The sequence below is a fragment of the Scyliorhinus canicula genome, chromosome 9, assembly GCF_902713615.1.
Source record: "Scyliorhinus canicula chromosome 9, sScyCan1.1, whole genome shotgun sequence".
In the NCBI taxonomy this organism is placed as follows: domain Eukaryota; kingdom Metazoa; phylum Chordata; class Chondrichthyes; order Carcharhiniformes; family Scyliorhinidae; genus Scyliorhinus; species Scyliorhinus canicula.
The window spans coordinates 30183599-30211148 of NC_052154.1; the positions used below are offsets into that span (position 1 = coordinate 30183599).

At 46.8% G+C, this 27550-nt stretch overlaps 1 protein-coding gene across 3 annotated transcripts in view; it reads left to right on the forward strand.

Annotated features, from left to right (window-relative positions):
• Positions 1–22297, forward strand: part of nfat5b (nuclear factor of activated T cells 5b) — a 305599-nt gene extending 283302 nt beyond the window's left edge. For 2 of the 3 annotated variants that reach the window (XM_038806397.1, XM_038806398.1), the window contains 2 exons: positions 1346–1611; positions 20964–22297. In XM_038806397.1, coding sequence (XP_038662325.1) covers positions 1346–1611 — 266 coding nt within the window. In that variant the 3' untranslated portion in view covers positions 20964–22297. The remainder of the gene's footprint in view (positions 1–1345; positions 1612–20963) is intronic. The other variant, XM_038806399.1, reaches the window with a different exon arrangement.
• The last annotated feature ends 5253 nt before the right edge of the window (positions 22298–27550 follow it).

A 27550-nucleotide genomic window follows, 5' to 3' on the forward strand; every position in this document is an offset into this window, starting at 1 on the left:
CCATTTTGGTCGTCTTCCCCCGCTTTTTTTGGGGAGCTGCTGTTGCTTTTCTTTACCACCCCACTCCGGGTACCGACCATAAAGTTGGTCTGGTTCTCCTCAGGGAGCCTTCCCCCACCGGGATTTGTCCTTACAGCGCCGTTGGGGCCCTCCAATCGGCCCGAAAACACCTTTGTAGCAGGAGCCGCCAAACGTGCGACTTAGCTGGTCATAGCCGCAACTGGAAGTCCGACCTTTCCACTTCTATCGCCACAGGGGATACAGGACCAGGTAGTCTGTGGAAGTGGAGGAGGGTATCGGAAATCTATAAAGAACTTGTGGAGTGGAAGGAAATCTAGGTCGGTGTGTTAAAGCGTAAATTAGAAGATGAGTTGGGACAGGGATTCGAGGCGGGTCGATGAGAGGATGCTCTGAGCAGAGTCAATGCGTCCTCATCATGTACCAGGCTCAGCCTGATACAATTCAAGGTGGTCCACCGGGCACACATGATGGTGGCCCGGATGAGCAAGTATTTGGGGGTAGAGGACAGATGTGAGGTGTGCGGGAGGGCCCGCAAATCATGTCCGCATGTTTTGGGCATGTCTGAAGCTCAGGGGATTCTGGCAGGAATTTGCCGATGTCATGTCCACGGTACTAAAAACAAGTGTGGCACCGAGTCCAGAGGTGGTGATTTTTGGAGTGTAGGAAGACTCTGGAGTCCAGGGGACAAGAGAGGCTGATGTTTTGGCCTTTGCCTCCTTGGTAGCCCGGAGACTGATCTTATTAGCATGGAGGGACCCGGAGCCCCAAAATCAGGGGTATGGGTTAGCGACATGGCTGAGTTTCTCAGGCTTGAGAAAATTTAAGTTCACCCTGAGAGGATCAGTGTTGGGGTTCGTTCGGAGGTGGCAGCTGTTTATCGACTTTTTCGGGGAAAACTAAACTGTTAGCAGATTCAATTAGGTGGGGTGAGTTAGGGGGTAAGGGGGGCAGGGGATGTTAAGTTATTTTTGTTTGGCTTAGGAGGGAACAGTGAGAGATGGAGGGGGATGTTATGCACTGAATTATGTTTACATTTGTATTTCTATCTTTTGTTGTAAAACCACAAATGCCTTAATAAAACGTTTGTTTAAAAAGAAACTGGAAAGTGTCAGTAGGTCAGGCAACATCTGTGGTAAGAGAAAGAGTTAGCACTTCAGGTCAACAACCTTACATCAGAACTGGAAGAAGAGATGTAACAGGTTTTTAATAAGTTATGGAGGCAGGGAAAGGCGGATGAGGGAGTGGGAAATGCCATAAAAAAAAATTAAAGATCTGTTGACCTTAAAATGACTGCAGAAATATATCCAAAATCCTATTTACACAGATTGTGGACAGTTAATGAGCATAACGAATGTATCTCAACCATGCCCAACTGGACCATCTACTTTGTCTGATCAACTACGTGTGATAAACCAGCCAACGCAGGCACAGACTGAAGGACAAGCTGTTTCTACGCTCCTCCCACAGCTGACTGATACACGGCAACTATCATCTGCCATTACTGCTGAACAGAACATGGAAAAGATTGATGACATCCTGGTGACTTTACAGAACCAGGGAAGCAACATCAGCCGATCATTTAATCCATAGGTAGGATGAATTTTGATACTGTACAAAGGCATTTTAAACCCATATAATGAATAAATAATGGCATGCTACATATTGGCCAGGACTTAACTTTCAGCAGTAATCATGTACATCTAATTTTTCCAGTTCTTGTTTTACTGGTAATAAACAAAGCATTCAAAAATATAGGATCCAAAATACCCACAGGATGGAATCACTAACACAAGGATCAGCAAATGTTACATAATTAACATGGGATCAGTGGCTTTATCGACTGGGTCAGGCTGTGCTTTATTGACTGGGTCAGGCTGTTGTACCAGGTCCCGGAAGCCAGTGTAAGGACGAATAAGACAACCTCAGACTATTTTAGGCTGCGCCGGGGACAAGACAGGGATGTCCCCTCTCCCCACTGCAATTGCAATTGCTCTTGAGAGCTTCTAGGTGCTGGAAAGGGCTGGTTGGGAGGGGCGTGGAGCATAAGGTATCTGTATGTGGATGACTTACTCCTATATGTAGCAGATCCAGGAGCAGGGATGAGGGAGATTATGGCGATTCTGGAGAATTTTAGCCGGTTTTTGGGATACAAATTGAATATGTCGAAGAGTGAGATGTTTGTAGTCCAGGCAAGAGGTTAGGAGGGCCAGCTGGGGGAGTTACCGTTCAGGTTAGTGGGAGACAATTTTAGATATCTGGGGATATGTGGTGAACTATAAATACTAATAATCCACACTGTATTGTACAACATGTGTTGAGCCTGTATATTGTATTGGATCACGTGTAGTTGCACAGCTCTACCCATAGGGGGAAATGCGGAGCTTGTATTGGGCTCCGCCCTTGGCTCCGCCCATGGCTCCTCCCCTAACCAGATGTATAAAGGTTGATGTGGAGAGCCTGCCTGCCAGTTCATCTGGAGTTCATCTCGCCACAGGCAGGCTCTGTTGTAAGACGATTAAAACCACTGTTCACTTCTAACCACGTGTCACGTGAATTGATGGTCTCATCAATTGAATCGTCTTAAGAAACAGTAAGGAGCGACTATGGAATCAGCCCTCCAACCTGATCGACTGGAACTCGATCCACAGGATGCAGAGGTGAAAGAAATATTTTCACATTGGCTCCGATGTTTTCAGGCCTACCTGGCTGAAGCAAGCACCACAGAAACGACGGAGGAGCAGAAACTCAGCCTACTGCACGCAAGGGTGATCCATCGTATATCTACTCAGTTAAATTGTACCGGCTCATATACAGAGGCCCTGGCCCTACTCAACAGAATGTACGTGAGGTCCGTCAATGAGGTCTACGCGCGCCACGTTTTTACGACTCTCCGCCAGCGCCCCACAGAATCGCTAGAAGAATTTCTAAGAGACTTAAAAGCCTTATCCCGGGACTGTAATTACCAGGCTGTAAATGCTGCTGAACATGGGGAACTTGCTGTCCGCGATGTCTTTGTTGCAGGCCTCAGATCTAATTACATGCGTCAGCGACTGCTTGAGAAGGGGGCCCAAAATTTAGAAGACACTGTTGAACTCGCTACGACTATGGAGGTCTCGTTTTGCAGCCTCACCTCGTTCCCTGCGGACTCCGCGACCCCGTCATGGGCCCCCGACCAGCGATTGCCCCAGGCCTGCGCCGCTCGGCCACCCAGCCACTATGCTGCCCCAGCCTGCCACTTTTGTGGCCAGCCCCAGATCCCGCGGCAGCACTGCCCGGCCCGCAACACGACCTGCAGAAGCTGCGGTCGCAAAGGCCACTATGCCAGAGTGTGTCTGGCGAAGAAAGCCCCAGCCTCTAACCCTCCCGTGGCTCAAAGCACTCGTTCTCTGAATTTGCAGGTCCCGTAACGCTGCAGCCTATACCTCGTCTCCGCCCCCGCCCACCACGTGCGACCCATGGGGGCCACCTTCTTGGCGGACCCCCACCACACGGCCGACCACGTGCGACTCATGGGGGCCGCCATCTTGCACGCCATCTTCCTCGCCGCCCGCCACGTGCGATCCACGGGGGCGGCCATCTTGGGCTCTATCCTCTCCATATTCAGAAAATCTGATCGAAGACTGCGACCTCAGCGGGCGTTCACCACGGGGCCACCCAAACGCAGCGGACCGAGCTGCCGACTACCCGCCACTCGGCGCAGTCACGTTGGACCAGTCGCGTACAAAACACCTCCACAACTCATTGACGACCGTTCAAGTCAACGGGTACAGTACACCGTGACTCTTCGACTCCAAGAGCACCGAGAGCTTCATACACTCGGATCTGGTAAGACGCTGTTCGCTCCCTGTTTTTCCTGCATGGCAAACTATCTCCCTCGCTTTGGGCTCCCACTCTGTTTACATCCAAGGGCGCACTGTCGCGACCCTAACGATCCAAGGCGCTTGTTACTCTAATTTTCAACTATACGTCCTGCCCGATCTCTGCGCCCCACTCTTACTGGGACTCGATTTTCAGTGCAATCCCGAGAGTCTCACCCTCAGCTTCGGCGGACCTCTACCCCCACTCACTATCTGCAGCCTAGCCATGCTGCGAATCTCCCCCCCCCCCCCCCCCCCCCCCCCCTCCTCTCTTGCCAATCTCACTCCGGACTGTAAACCCATAGCCACTCGCAGCAGGCGGTACAGCCTACAGGACAGGGTGTTTATCCGAACCGAGATCCGGAGGCTCCTACGTGAGGGGATCATAGAGGCCAGTAACAGCCCCTGGAGAGCCCCTGTGGTCATCAAGACCGGGGGAAAATTCTGTGTAGATTATAGTCAGACTGTTAATCGGTTTATGCTCCTCGACGCGTACCCCCTCCCCAGGATTGCAGACATGGTGAACCAGATCGCCCAGTGTCAATTCCTGATTATTTTGCTGTCAGTCTGGATTCAATAAAATCTGAGATGGATTTGCAGGTATCATATCATTTAATAATAACTAACTTGCAAGGCTGACTCAATCCATAGGACCTCAGGACACACACACTGTCTTCTGAGAGCCCAGGATAAAGAGAACATCAGGACAAAGGAACACTGGAGATATACTTCAAATTACATCAAGGTTCGCATACAAACTTCCCATTGGTCATTTTACACACCTCCTGACCTGGTCATATATCCTAATTGGCTCACTTATCCTGGGCCTCTTGTTACCCAACATCCTTTTCACCATTCACTCTACGAGGCTACCATCCCCCGAGCCATGCTTTGCTCATCCCTTTGTTCTCTGTCTGTGAGCTTATTACCCTCAGGGTCCTACTGTCCAGCATATTCGTTTGCTTACTTCCTCACCAGTACCGCATCTTCTCCACGGTGGATCTGAAGTCTGCATACCATCAGCTCCCAATTCGCCCGGAGGACCGCCAATACACGGCGTTCGAGGCCGATGGCCGCCTCTTCCACTTCCTCCGAGTTCCCTTAGGCGTCACGAATAGGGTCTCAGTGTTCCAACGAGCAATGGACCGAATGGTGGACCAGTACGGACTGCGGGCCACGTTTCCGTACTTGGATAACGTCACCATCTGCGGCTATGACCAGCAGGACCACGATGCCAACCTCAATCGATTTCTCCAGACCGCCCTGAAGCTCAATCTCACTTACAACAAGGAGAAATGCGTTTTCCGCACGACCAGACTAGCCATCCTCGGCTATGTCGTGGGAAACGGAGTCCTGGGCCCCGACCCGGACCGTATGCCCCCTCTTAGAACTCCCTCTCCCTTATTGTCCCAGGGCCCGCAAACGGTGCCTGGGATTCTTTTCATACTACGCCCAGTGGGTCCCTCAATATGCAGACAAAGCGCGCCCACTCTTTAAGGCCACACTTTTTCCCCTGTCAGCTGAGGCTCACCAGGCCTTCAACTGCATCAAGGAGGACATCGCAAAGGCGGCCATGCGGGCAGTGGATGAATCCGTCCCCTTTCAGGTTGAGAGCGATGCCTCAGAGGTAGCTCTTGCAGCCACATTAAATCAGGCAAGGAGATCAGTCGCATTTTTCTCCCGAACCCTCCCCGCTTCGGAACTTCGACACTCCTCGGTCGAAAAAGAAGCACAAGCCATTGTGGAGGCTATACGTCACTGGAGGCACTACCTCGCAGGTAGGAGGTTAACCCTCATCACCGACCAAAGATTGGTTGCCTTCATGTTTGACAACTCGCAATGGGGCAAAATTAAAATGATAATATTCTGAGGTGGAGGATCGAACACCTACAAATACGATATCGTGTATCGACCGCGGAAGCTCAACGAGCCCCCAGATGCCCTGTCCCGTGGCACGTGCGCCAGCAAACAGAGCGACCGCTTAAAAGCCATCCACAATGACCTCTGCCACCCGGGTCACCCGGCTCGCCCACTACATTAAAGCCCAAAATCTGCCTTTCTCCACTGAGGAGGTAAAAGCCGTCACCAGGGATTGCCCGATCTGCGCGGAGTGGAAACCTCACTTCTACAGACCAGACAGGGCCCACCTGGTCAAGGTTTCTAGGCCCTTTGAACATCAATCTCAAAGGGCCACTCCCCTCGACTAACCAGAATGTGTACTTCCTCAATGTCATCGACGAGTTCTCCCGATTCCCTTTTGCTATCCCGTGCCCCGATATGACCTCCCACACAGTCTTTAGGGTCCTGCATAGTATCTTCACCCTGTTTGGTTTCCCCAGCTATGTACACAGTGACCGGGGTTCGTCCTTTATGAGCGACGGGCTGCGTCAGTACCTGCTCGACAAGGGCATCGCCTCGAGCAGGACTACCAGCTATAACCCCAGGGGGAACAGGCAGGTGGAAAGGGAGAATGCGACGGTCTGGAAGACCGTCCTACTGACCCTCCGGTCCAGGAATCTCCCGATCTCCCATTGGCCGGAAGTCCTGCCAGACGCGCTCCACACTATTAGGTCCCTCTTATGCACCGCCACCAACCAGACCCCACATGAGCGGCTCTTTATTTTTTCCAGGGGCACTACCACGGGGGCTTCGCTCCCGGCATGGTTGAAGACACCGGGCCCAGTACTCCTCCGGAAGCACGTCAGGGCACACAAAACTGACCCACTCGTAGAAAAAGTGCTTCTAATACACTCGAACCCCCAATATGCCTTCATAAAGTACCCTGACGGCCGTCAGGATACCGTATCCCTCCGGGACCTAGCACCTGCAGGATCAAACCCCACCACTACCACCGCCGAGGTACCCCTCACACTACATCCCATCCAACTCGCCACGCCCCTGCGCCTACCAGTTCGCTACACATGTTCTGCACGCCCGCACCCGCAAGCTTCCAGCGCCCCCACTCCCCAGTCGAACTAGAAGGGTACGAAGCTCGGACAGAATCTCCCCCGGAGTCTGCCATCATACCCTAACCGACCGTGATCATCCAGCCACAAGAAGGGGCTGCAACCCCGGTGCTCCGCCGACCACAACGGACAACTCGACCACCGGACAGACTCGATCTGTAAACCATCACCCGCACCGGATTGATTTTTTTTACAGGGGGTGAATGTGGTGAATTATAAATACTAATAATTCACACTGTATTGTACAACATGTGTTGAGCCTGTATATTGTATTGGATCTCGTGTAGTTGCACGGCTCTACCCATAGGGGGAGATGACGAACTTGTACTGGGCTCCACCTTTGGCTCCGCCCATGGCTCCACCCATGGCTCCTCCCCCTAACCAGAAGTATAAAGGTTGATGCTGAGAGCCTGCCTGCCAGTTCATCTGGAGTTCATCTCGTCACAGTCAGGCTCTGTTGTAAGATGATTAAAACCACTGTTCATTTCTAACTACGTGTCGCGTGAATTGATGGTCTTATCAGGTTACAAGTGGCGCGCGACTGGGGTAGGTTACACAAGTTGAACGTGTCCCGTCTGGTTGAGCAGATGAGAGGCGAGTTTCACAGATGGGTTGCGCTCCCACTGGCGGGGAGGGTGCAGTCGGTTAAGATGACGATATTGCCGAGATTTTTATTTGTGTTCCGATGCCTCCCAATTTTCATCCCGCGGTCCTTTTAAAAAAAAAAAGAGAATCAACAAAATTATTTTGGGCTTTGTTTGAGCGGGTAAGTCCCCACGGGTGAAGAAAGTGATACTCGAGAGGTGGAGAGGGTGCTGGCCCTGCAAAATTCTAGTAATTATTACTGCACGGCCAATATTGCGATGATAAGGAAGTGGGGACAGGGGTGGATTGGGAGCGGATGGAAGCAGCCTCATGCAGGGGCACCAGCTTGGGGGCGCTGATAACGGCACCATTGCCGTTCCCATGGTAGAGATATTCTACCTGTCCCGAGGTGGTGGCGGCCCTGATGATCTGGGGTCAGTGGACGAGGTACGTTGGTGCAGTGGGTGCATCAATTTGGTCCCCAATATGTGACAACCATCAGTTTGCTCCTGGGAGCCTAGATGGGGGATTTGGGGTATGGTAAAGGGGGGGGTGGGATTGAGAAGATGGGGGACCTGTTTCTGGAAGGGAGCTTCCCCAGCTTGAGGGCGCTGGAGGAGAAGTTTGGGTTGGCAGCAGGGAATGATTTTAGATATCTTCGGGTGCGGGACTTTCTGCACAGGCAGGTATCATCCTTTCAACCCCTGCCACGAAGAGGGGTTCAAGATGGGGTAGTGTCCAGGCAATGGGTAGTGGAGGGGAGTGTATCGGACATCTGCAAAAAGTTAATGGAGGCGGAGGAGACTCGTATCGAAGAGCTGAAGCGTAAGTGGGAGGAGGAACTGGGGGGTGAGATGGAAGACAGCCTGTGGGCAGAGGCGCTGAGCAGGGTCAACACGATCACTACATGCGCAAGGCTCCGCTTGTTCCAATTTAAGGTGGTGCACCGGGCGCACGTAACAGCGGCCCGGATGAGTAGATTCTTTGGGGTGGACGACAAGTGTGTCAGGTGTGCGGGTGGACCAGCAAACCATATCCACATGTTCTGGGCATGCCGAAAAATTAGGGAATATTGGCAAGGGTTCGCGGAAGTCATGTCCAGGGTATTGAAGACAAGGGTGGCAACGAGTCCAGGGGTAGCGACTTTGGGGTGTTGGAAGACCCGGGTGTTCGGGAGGAGACAGAGGCAGATGTTCTGGCCTTTTCCTCCTTGGTAGCCCGGCAACAGATGCTACTGGCTTGGAGGGAGTCTAGGCCTCCAAAGTCAGAGGCCTGGTCAACTGACATGGCGAGCTTTCTCGGCCTAGAAAAGATCATGTTTGCCCCTAGAGTGTCAGTGTCAGGGTTCGCCCGGAGGTGGCAACCAATCATTGACTTCTTTGCGGAGAATTAATCGTCAGCGGGGGAGGTGGTTAGGGTAGTATAAAGTAGGGGGTTAAATAGGCGGGCCTTGGAGGGGCGGATGTCAGCAGTTGCTTTTTGATTACTGTTCTTTGTACTCTTGTTTTTGTACTGTGGTTGTTTGTTATGCCAAAAATACCTCATTAAAAATTGTTTGTTTTAAAAAAAACATGGGATCAGTGGTTCCAAATGCCATAATGGACATTGTATTGCCATTGCCAGCTTCCCCGCCCCTTCCTTCAACCCCATCCCCTTGGAAACTTTGACTTGGGTTCTGGTGGTGCTGTTAGGGGGGATGGTAGTAGTAGTCTCCAGTCAGCCATGCCAGCATTGTTCCTCTTTATTCTCGGAGCAAAGGGACCAATCTACACACTTCTTATTTTTTTTTAAAAAACTAACTCTCTTCAAGGGTCCAGGTTTCCACTTAAATAGCATATCAACCATCATAAAAAAGCCCCTTACAGAGTCAGAAACAGGAGTTCCCGGTGTAGAAATCTCCACCATGGCCCCATCCCTGCCCATCATTTAACTTTATAAAAATTAACTAAGGCTTTGTTCCCTGAAAGGTAGCCTGGAAATGATTGACAATTGGCATAACTGGATTTCTGCTCTCTCTCTGGGAATTTGCCTGGTTTCCTGCTAGAGTTTCAGCAGAAAACCAGCAGAATATGCCTGGAAATTTGGGGTTTTGAGCTATGTTTTGTTTTTTCTTCATATTTACTGTTGTTTGATTTTTGGATTATATTTTGAATGACTAAGCTCAGGCAATGGGATAACAGATCTTCGAAATTGATATTGCTTGCACTTACTGAATAATAATGCTATGAACATTGTATAATCTAGGAGTTTTCTTTCTTTTAAACTGTCCTTTGCATTTACTCCATGTCACTGATGCAACCATATGCATGCACATATGAAGCCTAATTTTCATTCAGGCTTGGTAAATAATGGCATATTTGTTAATATTTATTTGCATTTTTATAGCATCTTTTGTGCCATCAGACTTTTCAAAGCACTTTACAGCAAACCATATAATGAGCTGAAAGAAGACAGAGGGTGGTGGTTGCTGGCAAATGTTCATCCTGGAGTTCAGTTACTAGTGGTGTACCGCAAGGATCTGTTTTGGGGCCACTGCTGTTTGTCATTTTTATAAATGACCTGGAAGAGGGTGTAGAAGGATGGGTTAGTAAATTTGCAGATGACACGAAGGTCGGTGGAGTTGTGGATAGTGCTGAAGAATGTTATAGGATACAGAGGGACATAGATAAGCTGCAGAGCTGGGCTGAGAGGTGGCAGATGGAGTTTAATTGCGGAAAAGTGTGAGGTGGTTCACTTTGGAAGGAGTAACAGGAATGCAGAGTACTTGGGCTAATGGCAAGATTCTTGGTAGTGTAGATGAACAGAGAGATCTCGGCATCCCAGGTACATAAATCCCTGAAAGTTGCCACCCAGGTTAATAGGGCTGTTAAGAAGGCATATGGTGTGCTAGCCTTTATCAGCAGGGGGATTGAGTTTCGGAGCCACAAGGTCATGCTGCAGCTGTACATAACTCTGGTGCGGCCGCACCTGGAGTACTGCGTGCAGTTCTGGTCACCACATTATAGGAAGGATGTGGAAGCTTTGGAAAGGGTTCAGAGGAGATTTACTAGGATGTTGCCTGGTATGGAGGGAAGGTCTTACGAGGAAAGGCTCAGGGACTTGAGGTTGTTTTCATAGAGAGGAGAAGGCTGAGAGGTGACTTAATAGAGACATATAAGATAGTCAGAGGGTTAGATAGGGTGGACAGTGAGAGTCTTTTTCCTCGGATGGTGATGACCAACACGAGGGGACATAGCTTTAAATTGAGGGGTGATAGATATAGGACAGATGTCAGAGGCAGTTTCTTTACTCGGAGAGTAGTAGGGGTGTGGAACGCCCTGCTTGCAACAGTAGTAGACTCGCCAACTTTAAGGGCATTTAAGTGGTCACTGGATAGACATATGGATGAAAATGGAATAGTATAGGTCAGATAGGCTTCAGATGGTTTCACAGGTCGGCGCAACATCAAAAGCCGAAGGGCCCGTACTGCGCTGTAGTGTTCTATGTTCTATGATCACAACATGGAGGCTGGCCATTCGGCCCAACACATCTGTGCAAGTCCTCTGAGAGGAAGTTGGCTAGGTCTTTTCCTGTTGCCCTACATATCTTTTATCTTGAGATAATTAGCCAACTCCTTCTTGAAAGCCATGATTGACTTTGCCCCAGCGTGCACTCGGAGCATTCCACATCCTAACTACTCGCATAAAACATTTGTCACCTCTGGTTCTTTTGCTAATCACTTTAAATCGGTGTCCTCTGATTCACGACCCATACACCAATGCGAATAGTTTCTCCCTTTCTATTTTTTTTATAAATGTTTTTTATTCAGTTTTCATGTTTTATATTGAACAAATTACAAATTGTTAGAGAGAGAGAGAGAGAAGAAAAAGAACACGCAAAAATTAACATATATATTTACAGGTAAGCATCTTCGTAATAATAACTGTGGCCTCCCCCCTTTAGCCGGCATACATATTTTACATTCCCCAATATGGCCGAAGCACATGTTTATTGGCATTTATTTACAGTTTGGTTTTGGGCCTTAGCTAGCCATCAAACCCCCATAACGAACCCGTAGCCCCCCCCCCCAACCCCCCCCCCCCCCCCCCCCCACCCCCCCCCCCCCCCCCCCCCCCCCGGGCAACCTTCCCCCGATTCCCATCCATTTTCCCCTGATTCTTGGCCGCCCGACTATTCTTCCTCTTGTTCGTTGGCCACAAACAGGTCCCGGAACAATTGCATGAATGGCTCCCATGTTCTGTGGAAGCCGTCGTCCGACCCTCGGATGGCGAATTTGATTTTCTCCATTTGGAGAGATTCCGAGAGGTCGGACAGCCAGTCTGCAGCTCTGGGCGGTGCTGCTGACCGCCAGCCAAACAGGATTCTACGGCGGGCGATCAGGGAGGCAAAGGCAAGGGCGTCCGCCCTCCTCCCCAGGAATAGATCTGGCTGGTCTGAAACCCCGAAGACTGCCACAATCGGGCATGGCTCCATCCTCACCCCCACCACTTTGGACATAGCCTCGAAGAAGGCTGTCCAGTACTCCACAAGTCTGGGGCAAGACCAGAACATGTGGGCGTAGTTGGCCGGGCCTCTTTGGCACTGTTCACATCTGTCCTCCACCTCCGGGAAGAACCTACTCATACGGTTTCTTGTTAAGTGGGCTCTATGTACCACTTTTAGTTCCGTCAGGCTGAGCCTTGCGCACGTGGAGGTGGAGTTGACCCTATGCAGTGCTTCGCTCCAGAGTCCCCACCCTATCTCCATCCCCAGGTCGTCCTCCCATTTCCTTCTTGTTGCGTCCAGTACGGTGTCGTCCCTTTCTACCAGTCGGCTCCCTTTCTATTCTGACCAGACCCTTTGTGACTTTCAACATCTTTATCTTTTTTATTATTTTTTTCTCAATCAACAACACCAACTTCTCCAGTCTATCCTCAATGGAAATCTCTCATTGTGGAACCATTTTACATAAATTCTTTCTGCACCATTTCCAATGTCCTCTCATCCTTCCTAAACTATAATGTCATCATTGTTATCATCATTCCGGGTCTTCAGTTATGTTTGGTCAGGATCAATGGAGACTGCTTAATGCAAGGCTGTTGTAAAATTTTCCTTTTTGTTGAACATCTAAACCTGGACTATACCAAATACAAAGCCGAGCACAAGGCTTCACATAGAACTGTCTCTCTGCGTATTCTGTTATCATGTGATCTTGCGTCACTGATGTAGACTGTCTTTTTACGTATTTAACATTAACCCTTTATATTTCCCCCAAGTCTCTGACCCTATTAAGTACATTATTTATATTACCCGTTATCTCCCCAAAAATCTCTGCCTTTAACCCTAGTTCACAGAAATGAGAGGATGGTTTCGTGAATCACCCATGCCTTGTTCCCAGCATCTTGGAGGATTGTATAGGATTCGAGTTCTCCATGTTCTTTCTTGAACTTGGTAAAATAGTATGTAAATCATCAGACTACTGGCTCTCTGTTTCGATCATTTTGAAACTGTGCCTCCTAGTTCTAGATTTCCCCACGAGGGGAAACTGTCTGAAGAATCTTGTACGTTTCAATCAGATCACCTCTCATTTTCCTAACTCCACTCATAAGACATGAAACTCAACGCAAGCATGTCCCCATTTTAAGTAAAGTGGCCAAAACTGGACACACTACTGTAGGTGTGATCTCACCAATTTCCTCTACAGTTGTAGTGATATTTCCTTACTTTTACACTCCATCCCTTTTGCAATAAAGGCAATATTTCATTTGTCTTAATTACTTGCTGTAGCTGCAGGCTGTCTTTTTGTGTCTTTTTGTGTATGAGGACACTCTGGTCCCTCTGCACTGCAGAATTTTGCAGCCTCTCTTCATTTAAATAATATTCTGCTTTTCTAATGTACCTATCAAAGTGAGCAACCTTACATTTTCCCACATAATACTCTCATCTGCCAATATAATTTCACATTCACTTAATCTATCTATATCCCTTTGCCGACTCTTTATATCCTCCTCACAATCTGGTTCCCCATCCTTGTATTAAAACTTGGTTCCCCATCTTCTTCAGCATGTTTGGCTATAATGCAGTCGGTCCCTTCATCCAAGTCCATTACAGGTTGAGCATCCCTTATCAGAAATTCTGAAATCCGCATTTTTTAGAGCACCAACGTGATGCCGAGTGGGCAATCCCAGAATGCATCCCAGGCAATGCGCAGTTACCAACGCGCGCCGCGCACATGTAGTTTATTTTGAAATCTAAAACATTCCAAAATCCGATGCACACTTGGCCCCAAGCATTTCAGATGAGGGATTTTCAACCTGTAATATGGATTATAAATAGTTGAGGCCTGAGCACTGATCCCTGTGACACACTACTACTTAGTTTGCCAACCTGAAAATGACACATTTATCTTGACCTCGGTTTCTTGTTCGTTGGCCAGTACTTTGTCCATGCCAATATATGTATTACCTGCAGAACCATATGCTTTTTTTTTAAAGAAACATTTTATTGTGGTATTTTTGGTATTGTAACAACAACAAAATAAACAATGTACATGAAACTATAAACATAGTGCAAAAGTCCCACCTTTATTAACCCCCTACTCTAAGCTAAACCCCCCCCCCCTTCTGCTGACGATTATTTTTCTGCTAAGAAGTCGATGAACAGTTACCACCTCCGGGCAAGCCCTAACAGTGACCCTCTCAAGGCGAACTTGATTTTCTCCAAACAGAGAAAGCTAGCCATGTCCGATAGCCAGGTCTCCGACTTCGGGGGCTTTGAGTCCCTCCAAGCTAATAATATCCGTCTCCGGGCTATTAGGGAAGCAAAGGCCTCTTTCTTCTCCTGGATTCCCGGGTCTTCCGACACCCCGAAAATTGCCACCTCTGGACTCAGTGCCACCGTGGACATGACATCTGCAAACCTCTGCCAAAATCTCGTAAGGTCCTAAAATCTCCACGAACGCACTGTGAGCCCTGTCCATCTCCAAGGGTCGGACGAATGTCCCCTCCCCCAGCAGCTTCTCAAACATAACCGCTATGGATGCCCCAGCGTCCGCTCCTTTGGACCCCTCCAGGAGCCCAACGATTCTCGAGGTCTGCTGGCAGGACCTGTTCTCTAGGTCCTCCACCTTCTTCAGGAGCCTTTTCTGCTTCGCCACCTTCAACTCTACCGCAGTTTGATGTTCCTCCTGCTCAGCAAGCGCCTTTTCTACTTTCTTGATTGCTCTATCTTGGGCGTCCAATCTAAGCTCCATCCGCTCAATTGACTCTTTTATCGGGTCCAAGCAGTCCTGTTTCTGCTCAGCAAAGCCTACCTGAATAACTTGCATTAGCTGCTCCGTTGACCGCTGGGTTGACAAACCAGAGGCCCTGTCCTCTGCCATGCTGTCTCCTGCTGCAGCTTCAGCCCAAGTCTTCTCTGTCTTTCTGTTTCTGCCTTTACGAGCACTTCTACTCCTTCTCTCCATGCACCGATGGGGGAATTCAGTACAAAATTGCCTCTGTCATCAGATTTACAATTCAAGTCCGGTAGAAAATCGGGGGGAAAGGTCCAAAAGTCCGACCAGAGTGGGAGCCACCAAATGTGCAACGTACTCCATTACGCTACCGGAGGTGAACCATATGCTTTTATCTTGTATAATAACCTTTGAAGAGGCACCTTATCAAATGCCTTTTGGAAATCTAAATATACTCCATTTACTGTTTCTCCTTTATTGTACCCTCAAAGAACGCAAATAAACTTGTGAAACACAGGGAGCGATTCTCTGGCTTCATTACGCTCTCACTCAAGCGAAACTAGGCCAGTGAATAGCGGGAGAGGCAGAAAACGAGAACCGCGTCAGGCCCCAAAAGTTGCCGATGCAACCGGCCCGCTCTCATAGGAAAAATCAGGACTTTGCGTTAAGTGGCAAGAAACCACTTATAATCACTTGAGCCCTATTTCCATACAATTTTTTTTTTTAAATCCACCTAACCTGCACAACTTTGGGTTGTGGGGGTGAAACCCACGCAGACACAGGGAGAATGTGCAAACTTCACAAGGGGAGTGATCAAGGGCCGGGATTCGAACCCGGGTCATCAGTGCCATAATCGGAGTGCTAACCACTGCACCCCATGCTGCCCCCTATTTCCATACAATTAATGGAAGCTACCCCATATCCAACGGCCTCCCATCATTCAACGGCCTCCCCAGGAAGTGGTCATGCTGGCGCAGATTAGTACTCCTTTTGAAAAACGTGAACCTGGTGGAAGGGCTTCTGTGGGGAGCCGAGGAGGTGAGTAGCCGTCTTTGGTCACAGGCAAAGAGTCTGGGGTGCTGGACTTACCACCACAGTGCTCAGTGGGATGTGGGGGACCCTCTGCAGGGTTGGGCTACCATGGAAGGGTGGGGGGGGAGGGCACTGGGGGAGCAAACCTGCGTGGCACCATGCCAACCCCAGGATCGTGTGAACCTGTTCCTGGGGCAACCTGCCCCTGCCTGTCCGCCCCACCAACCATCCATAACCCCATCGACTGCTGAGGCAATCGTGGTTAAGTAAACACTTCACGCAACCCAAGTGGGCGGGCCAATTAGCATGTGACAGTCATTGCCTAGAAACCCCCTCACACCTTGATGCCTGGACACTGCTTGAACACTGCGGGCGGCAACACCACACATGCAGCAGCCAACATCTGGACACCCAGAAGATGGGACACAGCTCTGGAGACAAGTCCACATCCTGAGGGTGGGTAAATCCCAAGGGGAGGTGGGGTGTGGGGGGGGGGGGGGGGGGGGGGGTGCCTGGAGAGGTGGGCCAAGGGTTCGGAGGTCAGCCTGCATTGCAGAAGAAAGTGACAGAGGCATCATACTAGTTGTGCACTTAGTGGCATGGTGGCTCTGGGAGGCGCTAAAAGTCCGTGAATAGAGGGGAAATTATCGCCTTTAAAAGCATGAAGGGATAGAGAGGAGAGAGCGGCTAGGCAGCAGCTGGTCAACTCCATACTGGAGGTAGACCGTAAATACTCCGAGGCTCCAACCGTAGAGCTCTTGGCATAGAGGATAAAGCTACAAATGGACTTTGACCTGCTCTCCACAAGGAAAGCAGTGCATCAACTCTGCCAGGAACGGGGGACCCTATACGAACACTGGGACAAAGCCAGCCACCTGTTGGCGCACCAGCTGAGAAAGCAGGCAGCCACCAGAGAGATCGCGCAAATTAGGGACAACAGAGGCACGCTCAAAACTAACCCAGACAAGGTTAGCAAGACCTTCGAGGACTTTTGCCAGGGACTGTACACCTCAGAGCCCTCAACAGGGGACTTGGGATGAAACCATTCCTCCATGGACTAGTCATGCCAGTAGTGGGGGAGGACAGAAACACCGAGCGCTAGAACTGGGAGAGATCATGGCATGGAGAGTATAAGCTCCATGCAGGTGGGGAAGGTGCCGGGACTAGACGGGTTGCTGGCAGACTTCAGCAAAACAATACTTGTTCAAAGCTTCTTCCATTTCCTGTTCCCCATTAGTATTTCCCCAGTTTCACCCTCTTAAGTCCTCACTTTGGCTACTCATTTCCTTTTATATATTTTTGGAAGCTTTTACTATCTTTTTTATTTTCTTCTTCATTTTCTTTTGTACTTCAATTTTTACTTTATCTTTTAAGTCATCCTTTGTTGGTTTCCCAATCTTAGAATCATAGAACTTACAGTTCAGAAGGAGGCCATTCGGCCCATCAGGTCTGTATCAGCCCTTGGAAAGAGTATGCTACTCAAGCCCACACCTCCACCCGATCCCCATAACCCAGCTGGGTCACTGTCTGTGTGGAGTCTGCACGTCCTCCCCGTGTGTGCGTGGGTTTCCTCCGGGTGCTCCGGTTTCCTCCCACAGTCCAAAGATGTGCGGGTTAGGTGGATTGGCCATGCTAAATTGCCCGTAGTGTAAGGTTAATGGGGGGATTGTTGGGTTACGGGTATACGGGTTACGTGGGTTTAAGTAGGGTGATCATTGCTCGGCACAACATCGAGGGCCGAAGGGCCTGTTCTGTGCTGTACTGTTCTATAATCTATAAACACGTATTTCCAACTAAAGTAACCCTGAAGTAACCGCCTCTCTTTCCCCCCCCCCCCACCTTCACTCATCCCCCTCGAGGCGAATTTCACCTTTTCCAAACACAGGAACTCCATTGAATCCCTGAGCCACTCCAAGGTACAGGGTGGAGGAGCTGACCTCCACCCCAATAGGATATGCCTGCGAGCGATCATCAAGGCATAGGCTAACACATCTGCCCCCACTCCCATGTGCAACTCCGGAAAGTCTGACACCCTGAATATGGCCCCCTGAGGATTAGGCTTCAAGTCCACATGTAAGAATGACCCACAAAACTCAAAACTTCCCCAACTTCGGGCAGGACATATGCACATGATTGGCTGGGCCCCTCCCGCCCTGCTCACATACATCCTCCACCCCTTCAAACAACTGGCTCATTTTTGACTTTGTCAGGTGCACTTTTTTTTAAAATATTTTATTGAGGCATTTATATATTTACACAACAAACACAACCATAAAACAAATGAAGCTAATAGGGTTGCAAATAATCAAACCAACTAAATACCTAACACCCCACCATCCCGCACCCCACCCCACTGCTTACATCTTAACTGTTCTCAAAGAAGTCGATGAATGGCTGCCACCTCTACAGACCCTCTCAAGGTGAACTTTATCTTCTCCAGCCTAAGGAACTCTGCCAGGTCACTCACCAACACCCCTGGTTTCGGTGGCCCTGAGTTGCTCCATTCCAATAAGATGCGTATCTGGGCTACCAGGGAGGCAAAGGCCAAGACATTGGACTCTTTCGCCCCCTGGACGCCCGGGTCTTCTGACACTCCAAAGATCGTCACTTCTGGACTCGGGACCACCTTTACCTTCAAGACATTTTGCATAATGTCAGCAAATCCCTGCCAAATTTCCCAAGCTTCAGACAAGCCCAAAACATGTGGACATGATTCACGGGCCCACCCACGCACCACCCACACCAATCCTCCACCCCTTCAAAAAACCTGCTCATCCTGGCCCTGTTGACCACCTTGAACTGAATAAGACAAAGCCTAGCGCACGACGAGGATGCATTCACTCTCCTCAAAGCCTCCTCCCACACCCCAGCCTCCATTTCCCTTCCCAACGCTTCTTCCCACTTACGCTTCACTACCCCTACCGGGGCTCCATCCCAATCCATTAACCCCTTATAAATGTCTGACACTTTACAGTCATCTCCCCTTGTTTTTGACACTGCCTTGTCCTGTAGCTCTTGGGACGGCAGGTGAGGAAAGAACAGCACCTGTTTCCGGACAAAATACCTCACCTGCAAATACCGAATCCATTCCTGATGGGCAACTCAAATTCCTCCACGAACCGCTCCAAGCTCGGAAAGCTGACCTCAATGAATAGATCCCCAAACCGCTCAATCCTTATCCATCGACACCCTCCTCCGCCCCCCCCGGAGCAAACCTATGATTCCCACAAATCGGTGCCCAAACCGAGGCCCCTTCCAGCCTCGGGTGCTGCCGCCACTGTCCCCACACACATAGGGCCGCCACCACCACCGGATTTGCGGAGTACCCGGCCGGCAAGAACTGTAAAGGCGCTGTCAACAGTGTCCCCAAACCTGTGTCTTTACAAGAGGCTGCCTGTTCCCACACTGACCCCTCCCTCACTACCCACTTCCTAACCATGACTATATTCGCCGCCCAATAGTAATTCATCAAATCTGGGAGAGCAACCCCCAACCCCAACCCAGTTCCAGTAGCACCTTCTTCACCAGCATCACCCCCATCTCGGCAAACTTTGTGGGCAACCACACACCATCGGGCAATCCCCGAGCTGTCGGCACAACAGAGAATCCCGACAGCAGAGAATCCAGTCCTATGTATGCCAGGTTTTAACATTCTGAAATGCACGGGGCCACCCTTGCATTATTTATTTGAATTTATTCAATGCCTCCTCCACCCCCTTTATTTTATCTCCTTTCTCTCACCGCCATCGAAGTCTTTGCCAGGGCCTCCTCCATCGGGGCAAGAGTCTCACCCACGCACTCCTTGAGCGAGGTCAGCAGCTCCATCTGATGCCTGTCAAAATGTTTCGAAAATAGCCGCTCACTCCATGGCCATCTCCCCGGCCATCTTTTCCACTATAATGGGCGTGGCTCCACCCGGCGAGTCTTCTCCCACCATCTTTCCTCCCGCTGAGCTCCTCACTACCCTTAGCGGCTCACTCTCACTCGCTCGTTTTTTCCCTGATTCTTCCCTGGTTTTCGACATCCTTGAAGTGCCTTGAGCTTTCCCACAAATCCTCACATAAACCTTTCCCCCGAAGCTGAGAACAAAGGACTGAAAAGCCAAAACTCTGGCAGGAGCCACCAAATATGCGATCTCCAATGCTATGCCGCTATCGGAAGTCAAGGGTTATTGGTAGTTAGATAATTGGTTTCCCTAGTTAAGCTATAAATTTTATGCAATACTTAGAACATAGAACATAGAACAGTACAGCACAGAACAGGCCCTTCGGCCCTCGATGTTGTGCCGAGCAATGATCACCCTACTTAACCCCACGTAACCCGTATACCCGTAACCCAACAATCCCCCCATTAACCTTACACTACGGGCAATTTAGCATGGCCAATCCACCTAACCCGCACATCTTTGGACTGTGGGAGGAAACCGGAGCACCCGGAGGAAAACCACGCACACACGGGGAGGACGTGCAGACTCCACACAGACAGTGACCCAGTTCGGGAATCGAACCTGGGACCCTGGAGCTGTGAAGCATTGATGCTAACCACCATGCTACAGTGAGGCACTTGTATCTCCCCAGTACTATTTTAAGCTACTGTCTCTGTTTAGATGAAAATCTGTTGCTACTGTGGTCCCCATGTGGGTGGATGCATAGGAATATGAGTAGACCATTCAACTCAAAACTTGCTTTACCATTTTTGTTCGCCATGACAGCTGTCATTTTCCTTTGTGTCCCTTAATACCTTTATTTCATAAGTATCTATTTTCCTGGTAAGCATTCAATTCGTAGTTCAGAGTCCCACTTTACCATTGAAAGAAAAGTATAAAAAACATTTCCTTTTGGAAAGAGAAAACAAATATCCAACCTGCTCTTAATTCAAATAGGCCTGTCAATTTGAATTGAAATCATTAAACCAATGGAAAGACTGTACTGTGTTGTTTTGCTAAAAAAAAATGAAATATTAATATTTTGAGTTTATAATCAAGAGAAAGAAGTAGAGGTTGATGGACGTCAGTGTAAGTTTTGCTCCTAAACATCATGACGCAAGTTGTGTAATAGTGTCTTTCCATGGATGTGGATCACTCTGCAAATGATGAAGGTTAGAAATTACTGATGGTATTGTTAAATGAGGATTTAATGCAATTTGATAAAATTGCACTAAATGCTCATTTGATAGCATCATTGATTTCCACTTGTGTTTCTGCTATATCATATTGTGCAATATTTTCAAAGATGAAATGGCAGTAATAATTCATGGAAATTGATTAATTTATTTCTTTTTCACCTTTAGAGTATTTATATAATGCAAGTTTAAGAAGATATGAAGAAACATCGAACTTTGTGAAACTAGACTGCTATCATATGAAGAGAAAGCAGATTGTGCTATGAAGGGAAAGTTAAAGCATTGATATTGCTTATATCCATTTCAGCTTTCAAGCCAGTCCTTGTCCTCCATTTATGAATCATTACACTTCATGAAACTTCTTTCTTCAGTGCATTTTTGAGTGCATAAATGCAAATTTTTAAAAACTAAATTTTTTTAGCATTTCACTCCAAGGTAAGCCACCTGACAGTATGCAAATCTACAATTAATCAACATTCTGTATATTAAAATGCTTTGTCATAATTGCAATTAAATAATATCCATTACGATGGTCTGTAAACCCATGGGCTGGTTTAGCACAGGGATAAATCACTGGCTTTGAAAACAGACCAAGGCAGGCCAGCAGCACGATTCAATTCCTGTACCAGCCTCCCCAAACAGGAGCCGGAATGTGGTGACTAGGGGCTTTTCACAGTAACTTCAATGAAGCCTACTTGTGACAATAAGCAATTTTTTTTTCATTTCATTGAAGGTTAGCTCAGCAGTTTAAAAATACTGACTCCAAATTAGAAAATTTGTTATTTGAGCCAAAATAATACTCCTTCTCTATCATCCACTGGAGCAAACAAATCCATTGCGTAATAAAAGACGGTGCACCCTGGCAACACAGCTGCAAGATGTAGCAGAGGCCAGGTAATACAAGTGGGGTAGAATCCAGTTGAGCAATAACCGAGACACTCAGCAAATAGATATAAGGATTTTAATTATTTGTCTAACCTGATTTATGTTTACATCTATAATCCCAATGAACTGTGGATGTACACAAAGGATATGTGATGTTAGCAATCTCACTATATTTCTTCCCCCCCCCCCCCTCCTCCCCAACCTCCATTAGGCCCACAGAACTTATTTTTAGGAGTATATTGTAAGCTCAGGAATGAATCCTGAGTTGACTTTCTCATAAGTCTATTTGCATAGTAAGGATAAGAATAGAAGAGTACTTTTGCCTGTCCCGATTTGAAAATGCCACTCTCAAATTGAGCAGCTCTTGAAAGGGCAGAGCTCACTAAAGTCCATGAATAGTTGACTATTGCAAAAATTAGAACAGCACCTTAGTCCACCTGTGAGGATGGAAAGAAGTGGCTTCATTGACACGAGAGGGACATGGCAGTTTTGCTATATGTATTGATATCTCATACACTGGTTTCTGGAGTTCTGTCAGGTTTAGCTGTATTTGGTCATTTTGGTTAACTCCTCCTTGTGTTACTTCCAATCAAGTCCTTGCATAGATGGTCCAAAAAGGAAAAAATATTTTTTGATCTCTTTACCTTGAGCTTGCTCATTTTAAACCTGATCCTCTATGCCTGTGTTCACTGTCTGTAGCCTGTTTCATCTGCATCATAATGTTATCTTCTCAACAGCAATCAAATAGATGACCTTTCTACTCATTAACAAAGGATAGTCTATCCAGCAGCAATTAAGCAATCAGTTAGCTCGGTTGAGTATGTCTATAGTATCACTTGATTACCGAAGGACCTGTAAATTCCTCCACTTGTTTGCTAGTTAATCTGAATTTTAGGACCATCCATCCACCAGATGTGCCATTTAAGAATCTGGAGGCGCAGTTTAAAACTTTTAACAAGACACCCTAGTTACTGATTAGACTATGTTCACTTTTACAGGACTGAAAAGACTAGGAGAGATCATTGTTTATGTAAGCAAACAGTCTCATAGAGACCTACTTGTTGGGTCTCCTGATGAGAGAGTACAGATTTTGTTTTATTTCTTTAGAGTTACAAAGCCCAAGCTCAGTGTGGACAGGGCAAACCCCTAATCCTGTTCATCTGCCCCAAGAACCAATTCAAATTCATCCAATTCATGATGGTTATGCGTGTTCACTTGCAGGGTTTGCCATCTTTCCTGTTTATGGATGCCAAGCTTAAATATATATCCCGCCATGTCCTCCCTAAATTTAGAATGGTGTAATCTACAATTATGGATGCAGTGATGGAGGGCTCCCTTCACAATTCTAGTAACCATAACGTAATTCAGAGATGCGATTCGTTTATTTGAAACCTCTCTCCCAGAATGGTATCAACCACAATCTGTAACCTTGTGACCCCGCATATACCCCATTCTCCCATTATCAGCAAGCCAGGGGATCCACTCTGGTTCAATGAAGAGTGCAGGAGGGCTTTCCAGGAGCCACATCAGGCATACCGAGGTGTCAATCTAGTTAAGCTATAACACAGGACTACTTGCATGCCAAACAGCATAAGTAGCAAGTAATCGACAGAGCTAAGCAATTCCACAACCAACGGATCAGATCTGATCGCTGCAGTCCTATCACATCCAGCAGTGAATCGTGGTGGACAATTAAACAACTCACTGGAGGAGGAGGCTCCACAAATATCCCCATCCTCAATGATGAAGGAGCCCAGCACATCAGTGCAAAAGATGAGGCTGAAGCATTCGCAATAATCTTCAGCCAGAACTGCCGAGTGGATGATCCATCTCTGCTTACTCCAGAAGTTCCCAGCATCACAGATGTCTGTCTTCAGCCAATTTAATTCACCCCATGTGATATCAAGAAACATCTGAAGGCACTGGATATTGCAATGGCTGTGGATCCTGACAATATTCCAGCAACAGACCTGAAGACTTATGCACCAGAATTTGTCACTCACCAAGTCTAGCTGTTCCAGTACAGCTACAACGCTGGCATCTACCCAGCAATATAGAAAATTGTCCAGCTATGTCCTCTACACAAGAAACAGGACAAATCCAACCCGGCCAACTACCACCCTATCAGTCTACTCTGGATCATCTGCAAATTGATGGAAGGGGTCATCAACAGTGCCATTCAGCAATAACCTGCTCACGGACGCTCAGTTTGGGTTCCACCTCATCACAGCTCTGGTTCAAACATGGACAAAGAGCTGAGCTCCAGAGGTGTGATGAGAATGACTGCCGCATTTGACCAAGTATGGGATCAAGGAGCCCTAGCAAAACTGGAGTCAATGGAAATCGTAGGGGAAAATCTCTGCTGGTTGGAGTCATACCTGGCTCAAAGTAACATAGTTGTGGTGGTTGGAGGTCCATCGTCCCAGCTCCAGCACATCACTGCAGGAATTCTCAGGATAGTGTCCTAAGCCCAACCATCTTCAGCTGCTTCATCAATGACATTTCTTCCAACGCAATATCAGAAGTGGAGATGTTTGCAATGAGTGATAAATTTTCAGCACCATTCGCAGATACTGAAGTTGTTCTTGTCCAAATGCAGTGCGACTGTGACGATATCCAGGATTGGGCTGACTAGTGGCAAGTAACATCCATGCCAGACTAGTGCTAGGCAAAGACCATCTCCAACAAGAGAAGATTGAATCTTCGCCCCTTGACATTGAGTGGCATTGCCATCACTGAATTACCTCTATCAGCATCCTGGGGGGTATCATTAATCAGAAACTGAACTGGACTAGCCATGTGAATTCTGTAGTTACCAGAGCAGGTGAAAGGCTAGGAATCCTGTGGCGAGTAACTCCCTGATCCCAAAGCCTGTCCACCATCTACGAGGCACAAGTCAGGAGTGTGATGGAATACTCTCCACTTGCCTGGATGTGTGCAGCTCCAACATTCAGGACGCTTGAGATCATCCAGGGCAAAGCAGTCAGCTTGACTGGCACCTCTTCCACAAATAGTTAATCCCTCCACCACCGAGGAACAGTGGCAGCCATGTGCACCATCTACAAGATGCGCTGCAGGATCTCGGCAAGGCTCCTTAGGCAGAACCTTCCATATCCGCGACCACTACCATCTAGAAGGTCAAGAGAATCGGATACCTGGGAACATCACCGCCTTGAGATTTCTCTCCAAGTCACTCACCATCCTGACTTGGAAATTTATTGCCATTCTTTTATTGTCGCTGGGTCAAAATCTTGGAACTCCCTAAAAGCATTGAGGGTGTACCTACAGCTCAGGGACTTCATGGGTTCAAGAAGGCAGCTCACCACCACCTTCTGAAGGGCAACTAGGAATGGGCAATAAATGCTGGCCTAGCCTGTGACGCCCACATCCCGAAATGAAGTTTAAAAATATATAAATTGTTGGTGCCTTATCTTTCAGCTTCTTAAGCACCATTCCCTTCATCTGGAAAGTTGACAAAATGGGGATAAAAGCATGAGGTGTATTCAGGTTATAAAGGACTGTGTGCTGGGAGTCCTGTCTGTTTATACATGCATCTCCTGCAGGGCTCAGATTTAACAATCCATTCTTTCTCTTGAAGAAAATTGTAAATTGTATCTTTTCTTTCTCTGACACTGGGATTCCCAGTATTTTGATATTCTTGTTAAATAATACTACTTATGGAGTTGTACTTCTGCCCACTTAGTTACTTTTTTCCTCTGAATTTTTTATTGAAGTGTAATTGGGTTGCATGCAACTTTACTTCTACACAGTATATACAAGATGTGGTTCTTGATTTTAGTTACTGAACATAGCTTGGTAGAGGCCAAATGCATAATTATACATTTTGTGTCTGAGATGATCACATTCTGAATCCAAAGGCAACACCTGCAATGATAAATGGTAAAAGCACTTTGTGTGTATATTATATATGTATATCTGATTATTGCCCAGAAATATGACTGACCTAGAGGCACATGCAATTTTGTAGATCATTGGGAACTTTTCTCCCATAAATCTAATATCAGATGTTACTTGCTGTTGTAGAATAGCAGCAGTTAGCATTTTCTTTTAGAAATACAAATTAAAATTGGATTTGGATACAGTATTAACCTTCTAATGTTAATGCATTCAAACTATAGATGTATTCCTTAGCTTTAAACTCTTTTAATTTTAAATAAACTTGCAATAGCAACTTAAGTATTGTGCAGAGCTAATGTAAATATTGCATTTTGGTACTATTAAATATTGGCTTAACATGTTGCCAGTCAGTATTAAGTTACAGGTGACAAGGCAGGTTCCCTTGTTACAAGGTACTTCTACAGCAATCTAGAAGAATGTGGCAAAACGTCCTGTTGAGGATACTTAACCATTAAATCTCCTCCCCAATAATAAAATAATACTGTAAATTGTAACTACTGTGATATGACCTCTTCGCAGAAATTATTTGCAGTTATTAGTTCCTAACACTACTGGATGGATGCTTATTGATCTACTCCCAATAATTTATCTTTATTGAGTGTGGATGTGAGGTACATTGTACATAAAAGGACAAACATTGTGTGAAGCAGAAATGGATGTAAGACAATACTTGAGAGGTCTGAATATTAACCAACAAACAGCCTTGCTTTTCATTTTTTTTGCTGCACTCTCTTAGATTTCTACTGGGATGAGCTGGATAATATTTGTGAAACTGCTATTTTTTCCTTTGGAAATATAAAGCTTTTGGTCAAAATCTTGGTAAACAATGGAATATCCAGGGCTTTGTCAGCTAATATTGTGGCCAGTAAGTCCCCTTAATGTTTAAGTGATGTTTTTTCTATCGACTGTTCACAGTACTTCTTGAAGTATTTATGTTTATAAAGAGTCATTTAATTATAGAATTATTCTTTCTGTTTACTGTAAATATTTAAACTATTTTCTTACTGTGCATATTTTGAGCAATGCAAAAAATTATAAGCAGCTACTTCCCTTCATTGAAGATGTTTTCGTAGTACAGGCTTTACTTGTTATGAAGGGAGCTTCGGTTGCCTGACCGACTTTTAGGTCAGTCATTTTAAATACAGAATTTCTATTCAGATTTGGATGGTTTATATCTAATGTATGTTTCATTTTTTTGGGAGCTTGCATTGTTTTATATATATGTGTACATGTATATACACACAAATATATATGAAATGGTATAATATTTTGTTATATGTACTAAGTGAGTACAATCAAATTATAAACGTTACCACGTATTTCTGTGGTGGCTTTGTGAGACTGTCGAAATTAGTTCAGAATGGCACTTTTGCTACCGTTTTTGACTGATTTTAAATACTCGTTTTAAAAGGAAATCAAATATTTATGGGGCATACTGTGAAGTAGTAGGTCTAAATATATTTTTTAAATGTTTTTGCATGAGAATCAATATAACCAGATAATGCTGAATGAGAAAATCTGTTTATTGTTTGGATTAGAACATACCAGTATTTGTTTTATCATGAGACAAAACTGAAATCTAAGATACGTGTTTGAAATCTATATAAATGAACATCTTTGCATTCACGATTTACACATTCTATCATTTTTGTCTTGTACCATCTTAATTCCATTGCTGTCTTCGATAATGCTGAGCACATTGTAGCAGCCTGAATATAAAAATGTGAATTACATTGCTGAGCAAAACCCTGAATTTATTGTGCATTGTAACACTTCACATCGATCAGAACTCCTCTTTATGATTGTCTGTAATCTTGTTTTTATTTACCAATATCTCCCATTCAATTCATTTTGATTATTGTAGATACCTAGATGCAATAATAATTCAGATTACATGTTTGCATTTCTTATTGTACACGTCAAATTGGCAATTTTGTTTTTCATTGAGCATG